This window comes from Leptosomus discolor, chromosome 5, assembly GCF_034619465.1.
Source record: "Leptosomus discolor isolate bLepDis1 chromosome 5, bLepDis1.hap2, whole genome shotgun sequence".
Taxonomy (NCBI): domain Eukaryota; kingdom Metazoa; phylum Chordata; class Aves; order Leptosomiformes; family Leptosomidae; genus Leptosomus; species Leptosomus discolor.
The window spans coordinates 54,806,669-54,821,857 of NC_141395.1; the positions used below are offsets into that span (position 1 = coordinate 54,806,669).

General features: G+C 43.6%; 1 protein-coding gene across 1 annotated transcript; it reads right to left on the minus strand.

Moving 5' to 3' along the window:
* Positions 1-159: 159 nt before the first annotated feature.
* Positions 160-10,256, minus strand: TMEM64 (transmembrane protein 64). The gene is made up of 3 exons (XM_009951609.2): positions 9,501-10,256; positions 3,784-3,939; positions 160-354 (listed from the first exon to the last, which is right to left on the minus strand). The coding sequence occupies exons 1-3, from the start codon at positions 10,254-10,256 to the stop codon at positions 160-162; spliced, it is 1,107 nt and encodes a 368-aa protein (XP_009949911.2).
* Between the last annotated feature and the right edge of the window lie 4,933 nt (positions 10,257-15,189).

A 15,189-nucleotide genomic window follows, 5' to 3' on the forward strand; every position in this document is an offset into this window, starting at 1 on the left:
AAGTCACCCCCTGTGCAACTGAAGAGCTGGTCGGTTGGTTTGTGCCACAGTACAACCTGTAACCACTTGTTAATTTTTTTTAAAACTAGTTGAATTGTCCATAGATATTTCTAGGCAATAGCTTAGGTTCACAAAACCTTACTTTATTAATACTTGAAATCACACAATATTGACGCCTCCTCCAGAGAATGCTACTGTCCTTTTGTTGCAGTATGTGGTTGAACCACTGATGCTTGGTTGACTGTCTTTAACAAGCGATGTCTTCATTTCCATTTCACATGCTACAATAGCTGCATTCAGTTCCACTTGAGCTCGGTGAACGACATAAAACATTAGTCCTATGCTTATGACAATCTGCAAATAAAACAAAAGACTGTTGTAGGCTATATAAACTGTAAGCTTGAATACAAAGCAACTGTTTCGAACAAAACAGAAAGTCACCGACAAAGATTCATGGATGCATCTGTGGACTCAATGCTTCACAGTCAAGACATCAGAAAGGAGATAAACTTAACCAACGCGTGGCTCTAAACCTATATATGCTAACAACACAACTAGCGTATTGGAACATAGACATTACATAGAACTTAAATATTGATATGAATTGAAAGGAGATTTCTTTTTTTCCATTGACGTTCACATACTTGTGAGAAAGCAATCCCTTCACTTCCTCTCTTGGCAAAAACGTTTCAGCAAAGAAACGATGTGGTCTATTTCTGTAAGTCAAAAGGGCTGTTTTCCATGTACCAATGGAATAATTGGTCAAAACTGTACTGGGCATCTGCAACTTGCAAAACAGCAGAAACAGGGGATGACACAGAAAGGAAAGAAAACTTCCTTGTCCTTGCTCCTCTGGTGTGGAAGATACAAGAGAGCAGCAGCATCACTGGGCTTCTCAGATATCAGGACTAAACAGGACAGAACCAGAGTTTCTGAGCGACTTACAGTAGTCTGTATGGGAAGAACTCGGTTTCTGGAGGATGGCTCAGAGAGGGGACAGGAAATTGGTGGTGTGGGGTTTTTTTCATTTGTTTGTTTTAAGGAGGAAATATCATTCAAAACTCAGGGTTTAGTTCAGGTTTTTGCTCTAAATTTTATTGCTAAGAATTTCTAAACTTTCACCACAAAAATTATCAGGAATAAATCTGGACAATTTTTGCTTAGAAATTACTCATTCAATGACACTGGCATGCACAGCAGTCCCCAGAGGTGGCCTTTGGTTTCCATAAAACACCAGTTACATTTTCAGCTCAGATCCCCCTTAAAAAATACATAAAATCTTCCAATAAAAAAATCAAGCTGTCTCATAGTGACAGTCCCTTTGAGAGAAGTAAATTCCTCTGCCTTTTTTAAGAATGTTTCATGAAACTAGCTGGACTCTGCAACTTCCTTTCAAAAGGTTAGATTCTGTTGTAAGCAATATAAAGTTTTGAGTCCAAAAGCTGAACTTCATTAGTAATTGGTAGGGCTATGTTTTCTTTAACATTAAGGACAATCACTCAAAACACCTGTCAGCATGGCATAAAAGATGCTAGAATATCACCGATTAAGATGATTGACAACTATGGCCATGGGGTAATTGCAGCTGGAAGGCATCCACGCTGGTCTCTAGCCCAACCTGCTGCTCAGAGCACGGCTGGCTGCAAGATCAGACCAGGTTGCTCAGGACTTTTGTCCAGTCAGGTCTTAACCAAGGATGGAGATTTCACCACCTCTCTGGGCAACGTGCTCCACTGCTTGACTATCCTTGTGATGGAAAAGATTTTCCTCACAAATTCATGTTATCCATTTCAAAAACTGGCCAATATAAGAGTAAAAAAAGAGACTATGGACAACAAGTTCTGAATACATAGCAAAAATCCTATTCTAAAAGCGTACTCAAGTATTTAAATTTGACTGGTTTTAGAAATATTACTATCAGTAGCCTAGTCACTAGATGAATAATTAAAATATATATATATATATATACACACACAGACAACCATGAAACGTGAAAGATTTTTAGAGCTATTTACTAAATCAAAGTCCTATCAAAAGCAAAGCACCAGGCAGATGCCTGAGAGAAAATGGGAGAACATAAGTAATTCCTCCACTAACAGGCTCCCCTTGACTTAGCCACAGCCCAAGGATCGCTCTCAAGGTGAGCACTCCTATTCAAACATTCAGCCTTTCCAGCTAGCGCTTACCTGAGTGACAGTTATGCTATAACTTATATGTAATCCACAAAGGAAAGCCAATGTCATTTAAAAAAAAAAAAGGCAATGTCATTTAAAAAACTAAAATGAAAGCTGATCAAGTAACCATTTATTTTCTTTGATCCATTGATGTTACTTACCCCACATTTACAAAGGCTTTTTAAATACAAATTTAATAATATTTAATCTTAATACTTAACTTTAATACTAAAATTCAATAAATTTTTAATAAACCTGTTCTATGAAGTCTATACATAATACTTTCTTTTAAAAAACACACAAGTTAGGGTGGTGTGTGTTTTTTCAAAATGGTCCTAGACTTAGTTTTGTATCTTAGCATTGTTAAACATCACCTTTATGACTGTAAAAACTGAGGAAGATAAATGACTGTAGTACCAACTAAGTCTGCAAACCATGGTAATGGCTGGTCAAACACAGCCTGAAGCGCCAATGCTGTCAGAGCAGCTTTTAATAAATAATCTGGTTCTGAAATACTCATGATCTCTATGCTCACAATGGTCTCAGACTTGAGGCTTACCCTCAAGATTTACTGACAAATCATTTCATCAGCTAAGCTCATGTAAAGGTGCTGTATACTTCTCACGAATTTACTCACTTGCAAAATTAGGATATTCCGATTTACGCATTAGCAAAATGGCATTTCTACAGCACTTTTCATCCTAAAAACCTATGCAAAATCAGGAGAGTTCAATGCCAATAGTGAACCCTGCACAGGTGCTGGGTCTAAGCACCCTGAACACACTACTTCACAGCTGGTGGCACATGGGCTTGTGTGTAGGGGTGGTTTGACAAGTCTGCAGATCAGCAAGAAATTACCAAAGTAGGCAAGAGAAGAAAACTTGACAAAACTGTAGCAGAAAAAGAGAACACTAAGTAAGTTTTGCTTTGTGTCATGTGATGTATGAAAGAATTAAACTTTTCTAACAGAAGAGAGCAAAATCAAAAGAAAACAGTACATTGGAAACCCATTTCTCTGGGTACCTAGCAGCCAGTAAGCCTGTGAGAAAGAAACGTCATCTCAGTTTTACACAATCTACTGAAAATATCAATAGCAGACTTATAAATTAGACACTTTCTAACACTTGTTACTTTTCAACACCACATGCCACACTTGCTTGTCGCTCAGTCTGTACGAGGTCAGCTGCCTCAGACTAGGGAGCTGTTACACCAACAGAGAGCAGCTCTTAAGCCCCGAGTCTTGCATCCCCCCAAACTTCCTGCAGCCAACCCCTTTTACACTGGAGGCTGTGCAGTCTGAAAGGGAAATCAGCAATGATGGATTCTCTCTACATCTCACCCATGTTCCTTCGGGCATGCAGTTTCCAAAGCAAAGACTCGACAACTTGAAGAGACAAAGCTACAGGAAGGAAACTTGCCTACTGTCTCTAGAAGCAAAATCCTGTCTTGAATCCCACTGGTACAGCAGATGAGCAAGAAACCAGGGGGATAAAGAAATAAACTCAAACACAAGATGATAACTGTTTCCAAGAGTAATTGCTCACCCAAGCAGTCAGAGAGGCTGACATTACTGTTACCATGGTCTATGACAGCAATGATTTTATCTTACCTGTAAACTGAATATAAAGTAGCCACTAACACTTTGTTCTGCAATCACATCCTCCATGGTGCGCAAGGTAGTGCCCAAGTATGAGTTCAGAAGCTGAGTAGGAAGCAGCCCAACTGAAGAAGCCATAAGGTAGTTGGGTAGTGACAAATCTGTAATCTGAGTAAAAGAAAGTATAAGAAACAGAACACAGTTCCAACACAATCTAGATGCGTAAACAACCAGACTGCCACTCCTACAAGTATCTGTGTGAAAGTGAAATGATTTCTTATGTTTCTTCACTGAAACTTTCCACTGTGCGTGAATCTAAGACAGTAAATAAAACAGTGTGTGGCTAGTTTTCATCCGGCCTTTTTAAAGTTACTAGTTTTACTCCATTTCATCTTACATTACACAACATCTCTTGCAAAAGTCATTAACTAAGGATGCAATTACACTGTTCATTGAAGATATTTATCTCTTCACGGTGAACGGAGCCCTATAATTTATGAGAATTTGCTCGCAGGAAGAAATTACTTTCTCAAATATGAAGGTCTAAAGCAAAAATCTGTTTGCTTTGCTTTTTTACATGTATAGCAACTAATAAAAGAGGTAATTGTTCAAAATGTCACTGTATTAAATACAATCTAGGTAAACAGAATGGCACATACAATTTGCCTCTGCAAGGAAAGTTATATACTCACTAAGATACATATATCTACCAGTGATCTCTAGCAGCAATATCTGTCTATATCTACCAGTGACATATACAGGTATCATTAAGATTCTCTACCAAAGAAATTTTATATCACACTGTAGTGAAAAAAACAGTACACACAGCTATAGCTTTTGTTAGTTTCTGTGGAAAAAAATACTAGTAATACTTCAAGATATTTTCCCCTCTTTGCTGTGAAACTTCTGAGTCAGTATGTGGACAGTTTACACGGGAACAAAGGACACAGTACTAGCTAAATTAGTATCAGCAGCCATTGGGAAACATTAAATGCAAGAGTCAAGAGGCCAAAAGATATTTACGCAAGAAAAATGAAAACAGGAGGAAACTAAGGGTTAAAAATCAGTATGAAAAGGGCAATTTTGAAACAGTCTAAGGAATTTTCCAGACAATTCAGTTGATCACATAACAACAAAACAAATTCTAATTAAGAACAGCCTCTAACACTGGGAGCCTACATGGAAATTATTGACATTGACAGTTTTGCACAATGTCAAAGACAAGAGAATAGCAGCAAAGTTACTAATTTCATCATGCTATTTTTAAAATAAACTTTGGTTACTATGAAAGTCACAGTGCTGAATTCTCAGAGCTTTAAGCACCATCAGTGGAAAGTTTTTGGGAGGAAAGGCGGGCAATGGAGGCAGAGAATGCAATGAAGCATAAAGATTAAGAATAATTCACTGCAAGATCCAATAAGCCAATTCCAAACTTCACACTGCAAATTACACTTCCCACTGACTGAAATATACACGAGCAACACAAATAATACATTTCCCTCTCTGTACAAGATTAAATTAATTTCTGATGAAAAAGCACTACACAATTATGCTAGAACTTCATATCTGACCTACGCTTTGAAAAGACTTTTTTCATTATTATTATTTTAAATATTATAGTAACCTGGGCAATGTAATAAGAATGCACAACAGAAACGTTGCATATCGCCAAGGGAATGAAGGAACTGCTATTAAAAGTCACTGAAATAATAACGCTGAGGCAAGATTTCCTAAGTAGGACACTGTCATTAAATCCAATGTGGCTGGGAAACTTCCCAAAGACTGTTTTAACACTTCCAGGCACCTCTTCCATTTCTGTATATGTATTAAGGACACTTTGGTTGCAGAGCAACGTGACTGCACACCTGGATCTATCCTGAAGCAACTGGACCTCCTGGGCCATGAGGAAGACTGTTCACAAATGAAAGGGAGACTGCCAGCCGACATGCTGGTCTAAGATTTGTGCTTCCCACTGAAACGAAAGTCAAGGAAGGGGCAGGTAAAATTTGCAAATGCCCTTTAACTCTTAGTTTGCAGGGTTTAGACCTACAGTGGTACCCCTTCCCCCAGAAGGCGCAGAAAGTGGATTGCATCCCTACCTAAGAAACATGAGAAATTTTCAATAAAACTTACAGCTTTCCTTGTCTTTCCTTCTATGAAACTTCATCTGTTCTAGAAACCTGTGAGACTGAGGTCTGCATGGCCAAGCTGCTAAACAGAGGCTACCAGGACTCTGTTGCTATGGAAAGCTTAAGCCAGCCAAAATTAACAGTGAAATCCCAATGAAAGCATGGATCCAATTGTTATAGGCCATATCGATGTATTAAAATTAAGAACTACCTAACCCTTCTGGTAACAAGAGTGTTAGCCAGAAATTCTCCCCCTAAACCTTGGACAAGCTTTGTCCAGCACAACTTTTGTGTATTCTTTGCAGCTGACACCTTTGGTTCGGTCTTGTCAAAGAATAAATGCTTGCATCAGGACTTTGTTGGGGGCTCACATGCCTCTGGGGATTGCAGCAGATTTGTCTCCCCTCAACTTACAAAATCACGTGTTTCAGATCAGGTCAGCTTAGCAACTGAGAGCAAAGGATAATTCTGATGCTCTTTACTTTCTCAAAAAAAAAACCCAACAAAACAGGTAGAGAATAAAAAACAACACAGAACAAAAAATAGCTAGCAACGTTCCAACAAGCAGAGTAAGCAGCCTGCATGTTCCTGCAAAGCAGATCCATTTCTTGAACTCTGATTTCACTGTGTGCATTTCTCGAACCAGAGATGCACACTTGGACACATTATTTCTTCCATACAATACTCTTGGAGAAGAATGAAGAAATAGGAATTCAGATCTAAGCTACACCTGGCACTACAAATAATCAGTTTGCACAAATCTAGATCCAGGGACCCAGTAGTGCAAAGGAGGCGATAACCTGCATACCAGGTCTCCTTACAGACCTGCCTTCAGGACACTCAGAGTTGCCAAGGGGAGACGGCTGTGCATGGGCAAACACTTCAGGAGGAGCTATCACGCCACCCCAGCGGCCCAGGCCACCCTGGCATCACGGCAGACACAATTAAGCAAAACCTACTCAAGGAGAAATACAAACATGCTTTCAGTTAAGAAGTTTCTAGGCCTTCCAGAAAGGCAAGTAAATACATTACCCCAGTGTTCCTACTATCAGTGCTTTCCCAAAGAGCAGCAGAACAACCTTAAGAAGGAAGAGGTTCATAGCTGGCTGGTGAGAAACTAGGAAATTTGTGTTAATTTTCTTCTTGTTCTGTTTCAGATAATATGATCCCATCACTAACCAGATGCTAGGGAGCTCTTCCTTCCCTCTGTATATTCCCCTGTAATTCAACCTCCCCAAAACCTTCAGCAGATGGTACATGCCACTTAACTAGTGCTTGTAGAAACCTATTAATCCCAGCCCTGCAGATGACCCCTCTAGCATCAAGGTTATGGCTTGTCCTGGACCTCATGTGCTACTTCCTCCCTTTCCTCTCATTTAAGTATTCTCGGTATCTCCAGTTTACTTATAAATATGCATACAGGAAACACGCAAAGACTTGACTGCTGGAAAACTGAAGATGTGCAGGTTTTCGTAAGTTCACTGTTCTTGCTTCTACAACTAAGAGCAATCCTTTTCAAATTCATTGCTGAAGTTGTGCAGGTAGAATTTTGTATTCTATACATAGCTTAAACTTCACTCATAGCAAGAAGCTGCCTTGAATTCCCAGATTTGCATGCAACATTTTATTTTTCAGTAACCTAGTAGTTCATATTAAATGTTTTTGGTTAAAAAATTAATACACCATGCTTTATTTGACTATGCTGCAAACTAATAAGTCCCAAGTAACAAATGCAACCCAAACTAATTTTAGCAGGCAACACCCAAATTATTCAATGTACTCAAGAATTTGATTTAATCTCATTTCCTATCTTATTTTAACATTGAAACTTTCCACTTAGAAAGAAAATTATTTAGCTTGCGCTACTTAAAGAATCCAAAGCATTGATTTACAGCATCATTTTAATATTGCACTGGCCCACATACTCTGCTGAATTATGTTTCCAACAGAATGGTTATGCCAGGAATTAAATCATTTTAACTCGGTAATTCCTTGGTCAGTTCTTCAGATCCATTACTGCTCTACAACATCTGCTGACTACTTCAAGTGACACCCAGAAGCTGTGAACAGCTAAAGCACAACAGCTCTCCCCACTTTAAGGTAGTCACACTGTAGCAGAAGGTCTGCTACAGTGTGACCCTGCTACACCAGGACCTTAGGCTCTGGCGGGGGGCCTCTGCTCCCAGCAGCACGAGTCTAAGCTTCCTCAGCCCTGCAGTAATATGGGTAAATAAATAAAACAGCTGAGGTTCTTCTCATTCATAACAAGAAAAGGGCTAAAGGATCTGCTTAAAAAAGAAATTATAAGTTGACACAGCTTTTATGGCAGGAGATTACAGCTCCCGAGACAAATGTCCCAGCATACACAGTTTTATACATAGCAATTTTAAACATTTGATGTGGGTTTTAATGCCTAAAAATTGTGTGGACTAATTTTTTCTTAAATAACAAATCTGGTATTCAGTGACCTACTCATTTCAACTAGATTATTCCATCAAAATTAAGCAGTCACTTCAGAAGGGTACAGGATCAGGACTGCTGATGGGGGATGGAAAGCAGATGGAAAGTGGCAGAACAAAACATTTGTTTATGGGGTCTCTTAAAGTGCATAGGAGTTACTCTTAAGTATGTAAAATATTTCACAGTCTGGTTTGCTTTGTTTTGATTTCACTGAGTTAGCGGACACACCGAGGCATAAGACACATCGAAAACCAGGTCCTTCAAAGCAAGCCCTCAGGAAGGGCTGCGGGTCTGAAACTGTCATCATCAGCACGATGGTACTCAAAAGCCACACACTCTATGATGCTCTGTACTTTCTCCTTTAAGATAATCAAAGAGTACAGCAAGATCGTTTTAAATAATTATTCTTAAAGAATGTACCACTCTCCATCTAAAAGTAGAAAGAATAGCCAAGTCCAACCCTTTTCCAAATTCAAGTTTAAATTAACTTTCAGTACCACTCTGGTGTACTAAGTCCCTTTTCAGCTCCGAGCCCACATCTTAATGCTCTGTCCAAAATGCATGATCTCTCTCGTGTGCATGGACTTAACACTCTTTATGGATTTGCTAGATGTATGCTACCAACATCAACTAAACTGAGCAAGAATTTTAATATATCTGCTTCTTTCTTTCCAATATGGTTATTTATATTAAGTAGTTGAGGGAGATCTGGCAAGACCACTTAAAAATACAACTTTTCCTCCCACTCAGCTCACTAAAAACACACATACTTTAAAAACTGTTGAGTTCTCTGCAGATTTTGCTACACAGCTCCTTGGTGCTTCTTTCTAACACCAGAACTTAGCCTCAAAAGCCAGAGAGCAACACTAACACAATGCCACTGAACAAGGCACTTTGAGTACCTGCCTGCCATCCCTCTGCAAGCATGGAAGAGCCACTATCAAAAGCAGGCGGGGGGGGGGTGGGGTGGTGTTGCTTGTACTGTTGTTAAAAGAGAGAGAAACCAAGGTTTCTTCCCGGGAAAGAAAGCAACCTCTACCAGTGACACCAGCCACTATGCTGCAAGCCATCCTTCCAGCCAGAGCTTCTTCCTCAGCCGCAGCTGCTGGGCTGTGGCGCACAGCCCGGGCCAGGACTCACCGCGAAGATGGCGTTCTGCAGCCCGAAGGGGATCGGCGTCAGCCGTGCCAGAGCCACCACCTTGAGGCCGCTGCCACCTTCCACGACGCGGACAATGGCGCTGAGCGTCTCGTTGCCCTGGATCCTGGTCCGCGCCCAGTGGGCCAACAGCCGCTTGCAGGCCACGTGGGCAACGAAGGTGCCAACGAGGACGCCAAGCACCATCAGCCCCATGCCCAGCACGAAGCCGTAGAGGTAGCCGGCAGCCACGTTGAGCAAGATGTAGCCCCAGCTGCAGGGGAAGGACACGATGATGAAGCCCACGGTGAAGAGCAGCACGCCGGCCAGGCTGTCCAGGCTCTCGGCCCAGAGCAGCAGGTCCCGCAGGTACTGGCGCACCAGGGCCAGCGAGGCGAAGCAGAGGGCCGCCAGCACGCACACGCTGAGGCAGCTCTTGCACCAGCAGGTGCCCAGGAGGCAGCAGGAGCAGCGCCAGCCCCGGGCCTCGGCCAGCCCGGGCCCGCCGCCGCCCGCCTCGGGCAGCTGGCAGAGCAGCAGCTCCGCCGCCGGCAGCCCGCCCTGCTCCGCGTAGGGCCCCAGCAGCAGACCGCCGGCCCCCGCCGCCTCCGCCGGGACGAAGCCGATGGTGTCCCCGCTGCCGCCCCCTCCTGCCGCTGTCCCGGCAGCGCGGGATAGCCAGCGGCCCAGGTCCTGCCGCGCCCCCTGCTTCACGGCCCGGGAGAGGAGCTGTAGCGCCGCGGCCCCCGCACCCCACATCCCCCAGCCCCGCCGCCCGGCTCTAGCGCCGCCGAGCCGCCCAGCTCCGTCGCTTCCAGCCTCCCCACGCAGCCTGCGGGCAGGGGCGGCCGCTCCCTCATGGCCCCGCCATGGCCCGGCTGCCGGCGGCGGAGCCCAGCCGAGGGCCGGGCGGGGGCGGGGAAGCGGCAGTGGGGAGGGCGAGGAGGAGGGGGCCGCGCTTCGCCGCCGCGCGGGCCCGGCGGGCGGAGGGGCCGCGGCGGCCTCCGCGCTGCCTCCCCGCTCGGCCGCGCTGCCGGGGCCGCAGCGTTAGACGGCGGCGCCGCGCTCTCCGTCCCGGCAGCGGCGGCCCTGGCGGAACGCGAGTCCCGGGGGGCGGCGACAGCGGCGGCGGCAGCAGCAGCAGCGACAGCGAGGCTCCATCTCCCGGCGCGCTGGGCTCCCGCTCCGCTCCGGCAAGCGCCTCCTCGGAGCAGCGTTGCCGATGTGGCAGGCCGTGCGCCGCTTGCAGCGGAGGGGGCGGAGGGGGCGGAGGCTCGGCTCCGGCGGCAGCAGCGCCCTGCCCCGCTGCCGGGCTCGGCGGCAGCGCCGCGGCCCGCCCCCCGCTCTGCCCCGCCCCGGGTGTGCCTCCGCGGGGCGCTGCGGGACTCCTGCCTCGCCCCCGCCTCGGGCTGCTGGCGGGATGGGGCCGCCTTTCGCGCTTCGCGTAGGCGGCTCGGCGGCAGCGCCCCGGAGGCTGTCCCAGCCGTTTTCCTCATGTTCTCAGGAGCCCTCATAAGCGGAGGAGCCTTAACCGGCGGGATTTGGAGCGACCATGCTGAAAAGCTGGTTATTTTCTGTCAGAGGAGCTCGTGGTTGACCCGTCGCTGACCAGATGGTTACTGTCGGGCTCCCGTGGCATGTCGGCGCTCTCCCTCCCTTAGGGGAAGGCTTTGTTTCACAAACACCCCGGTTTTCTCCTCTTCAGAACCGGTACAAACCTCTCCCAGTCAGCAGCCGGGGGCTTGCGCTGAGGGGTGACAACCGAGGCCCCTCGGCTCCGCGGCTGCTGCGTGGTTCTTGCAGCATCTCTGCATCAGGACAGCTTGACTCACCCGACTGCTTGGCTCACATGCTTGAAGGCTCAGACACACTTTTGGGTGGTTTGAGCTTGAATTTTGAGCCGTTGCTAGAAAGAAAGAAACAGCCTGAATACACAGTGAGGGCTTGATTTAGAGGAGTGTTTTCTCAGGAGCCTCACTGAGGTTCTGTTGCTCTGGCGTTACTAATGACAGGAGCCGTACAGTGGGGAAAGGGTTTTGTTTTCTTTACAATGCTTAAACATAAAACGTTCTCCAGTGGAGTTTTATTCCTTTGCTGAGAAATTTGCAAGCATATGTAAAATGAGAATGTGTGTGGACATTGCAAAGGTTAAAGGGTGATTGGAACAGGAACACACACCACACCACACCACACCACCCCCCCCGAATCGCAAAATGGAGAACATATCTTGAAGAATGTACTGCAAATACGTTCACTTGCAAAACACGTCATTAGAAATGGTATAACCTGGGCAATCCAACAAATCAGCCTAAGAAAACTACAGATGTCTTTGAGCACCACAACAGAATGAAACAATTGCAAGAGACTCTGTATGACAGGGAAGTTGCAGATAAATATCTCCAGCATAATCTACTTCCTTGCTGTTACCTGTATCTGAACATGAGCATTTTGTGTGTGTGCTCTTTACTGACGATACAAACGCAGGCAGAGCATACATCCATAGTAATAACAATAATAATGTCAAGAAAGCCCTGTACTATGGCTTGTAAAAGACGATGGACACACTTGTACATTCAGTAAGGCACTTTAGCAAACTGAGGAGGTCTGGAAGTTCGGTGGAAAAACAAGAAGACAAAATACTAATTTCTGGTTTTATACTAAGAGCATGTATGTCCTTGATGTGTATATTTTTGTTCAGTACAATTCCTTTCAGAGACTATGAAAAAGCCTGAGAGGAAATGTATGTTAGAGTTATACGCTTTACTCTGCCCCTACGTTTCTGCATTTAAAGTGCATAACCTTGTGCTCAGAGCTGGAATGAATCTCCTGCTGCTGCTCCTAAAAGCTACAGGTTTCTGTATATAAATACAGAATATAATCACAGGAAATGTACTTGAAAAGGAACCATGAAAGGGTATGAGGAACATAATGGTCTATCTAAGTGGCAGTCTGACATTACACTTCAACCTATAAAAATATTTTAAGTAGTGAGCTGGTGAAGATGTTTCTCCAGTCCCTAGGAATACACAGGCTGAAACTCCTTGACCTCATTCATCACCTGCCCCCCCTAAAACAGCTAATCCTGTCATTGTACAGATCCTTGGAGCAGTAGCTCAGGAAGGAAAGACAACATGGAGTCAGATTTTGAGTGACACAGAGCATGGTCATGGAGCAAGAGCTGAAGTATCTTTGGACAAACATCCAAGTGAGGCCACAGGAATTCAGCAGGACTCGGGCAGAGCTGGGAGCCTCTGCCACACGCAGAGTGGATACAGCTGCAGAGCTGAGAAGCAGGCAGTGTCTTCTAGCTCCTGCGAGTCTTCCCAGCATGCTGTCACCATCAAAGGGGAAAAAAGCCAGCCTCACACACACTTGAAAATACGCCAACTTGCCACATTGCTTGACAAATGGTCCACGTTTCAGACTTAGTAGTCAGTGAATCATAAGATATTCCCATACTATGGATGATGCAGTTGTGATGGTCTGATGGTTTTGGTTTTTTTTACCTACATAGGTTAGTTGATTTAGTGAATAATTTCCAACAAATGGTGTCTAACATGTTCTTTAAGAAAGCATTGCTGGTCTGATTAGCTTCAGAAATTATTTGAAGTAATAGGAAGAAAAATTACAGGTTTAGTACATATGGGTTTAAATGATTATATTACATCGACTAAAACTGCTCCTGTACTTCCTCAAGCTGAGTTACTCAGATTCTTATTAAACTCCTTCATCATTTGGGATGATTTCTTACCTGTCTTTTTATTTAATTTGGTGTTTGTCAGCGAATTTAAAACCTGAGAGGCACAGGGTAACAGCCAGAGGACAGTTCTGCTTAAAGAAAAGTTGTTTATATAGAAAAATGCTCTCATGATGACGTAGATTGTAGTGGATATTGAAGAATTCTTTCCATGCAGGTTTTTTTTCCCTGCCTCTTATACGTCCAGGATGTTTCCTTGATCTGGCACGAGCAACTGAGAAATGCTATTTTGTGTTTTGAAACTCTGCTTCTTCTGTCTTGTTTTTTATTTCAAGGAATATTGGCATTCCAACACACCCAATAAGCGTCTGAGCCATCTTAGTGAAATGAAAGACGTGACTCATTCGGGCCCATGCAACTGGTCCACGCTGAACACAGAGGTCCTGAAGCCAGAGAGTAGGATACATTAAGCCACCAATCAGAAGCCAAAATAATTCTGAGTTGTGAGCTCCTGAAAACTTGCCATAGTTATTTCTGCGTTGCTTTTCGGGAAGGAGAAGCAGAACTTTTTTGAGAAGATGATATTGAGGAAAGTAACTCCAGTGTACTTGTAAATGCCTGTGCTGTTTAATTCTGTCAGTATTAATGTGAAGGTCCTTTAGTAGGAGCTGCAACATTGACTAAAGTATGTCAGGAATAACCATTCTTTGGCCACAGCAGGCTGTCACCAGAAGCGCCTCCATCTTATCTGCAGTCTTCCTTGTAATACATTCCTTTACATCCACATGAAGGAAGATGCATACTCTTTCTCATGCAGAGAGTACACTTTTTGCTGTTTAACAGAGTTTGAGCTGCAAGGATTTGGGGGAAGATATTAGCAAGGAGCAAGCTGTGACCAGAGAAATTATTCTGGTAGACCAAATTAGATCCACAGGCCATAGCCTGGGCACCACTGATTTGGATCGTTATATTTTAAATACATGTGCATTCACAGTTTTGTCAAAGCAAATTGAGAAGTATGCTGAAGGAAAACAAGCTATTGTGTAGCTTTATATGAGATTGGTTAAATTCCCAGTGACAGGTGATAGTTCTGAAGTTGCTGCATCAGGAACAGGAGGTGTAAGAGGAGAAATGGCACTACTAGTAACTTAGGATCAGCCAATGTTCTAATTTTTTGGACAAATATTGATCAAGATGTATCAAAGCTTGCATTGGTTTCACCTGGAGCTCTCTAGATTAGAACAGATCTTTAAATAAAAGATACAGACATAAAACCCAAAATGCCCATAAAACTCAATAAATATATCCATTAAAGAGTACTACTTTTTAAGTCTTAGGTGGGAATCCAGACTGTGTTATTTTGCAGTTTGACTGATGAGGTGTCTACATACAGGACTAGAAACTTTATTACTTCATTTGTAGTCCCAGCCTCCCACAAAGTGCCATACAGTCATGTTAAAAACATTGAATGATTTGATATACTATCATAAATGCATATAATTCAGAAAATGAATGTGTTTCTTTTCATACATGTTTGTACAATGATTTTACAATAAGCATTTCAAACAGATTTTATTACAACTATATGTAAGGCATGAACACAGTTTAAATACGGTAGGCAATGTGTTGAAATATTTACATTGAAGGGAAGGTGCTGAGACATCACTCTGGTATTAGTTAGTGTATAAATAGTAACACACCTAAAGCAAGTTCATTTCAGTAGAACTGAGGATTTATGATGACTTGCGTGATATTCCTTAGAGTGTCCTCACCCAGAAACTGCAAATGAGAAACCTTAAACATCCTTATACATAAGGCAAAAATACAGCTGTATACTTGGTACATCTATAGCTGCTTTCAGCTGTTGCAGTAATGGAAAACTTAAGCTAGTTCATCTTAAAGACTCATATAGGGTTTTCCCTTGCAAAAGGATATCCTTAGGTTGACAGAAGTAACTTCCATCATTTTTTCATTCCATGAAATGACTGCTTTGTT

Bases quoted from the DNA above. Each gene is read 5' to 3' on its own strand.
- TMEM64 (XM_009951609.2), bottom strand. From the start codon at position 10,256: ATGTGGGGTGCGGGGGCCGCGGCGCTACAGCTCCTCTCCCGGGCCGTG. The intron at 3,940-9,500 runs GTGAGTCCTGGC...TCTTTTACTCAG, and splicing joins TGCAGAACGCCATCTTCGCG to ATTACAGATTTGTCACTACC. The intron at 355-3,783 runs GTAAGATAAAAT...TTTTATTTGCAG, and splicing joins ACTTTATATTCAGTTTACAG to ATTGTCATAAGCATAGGACT.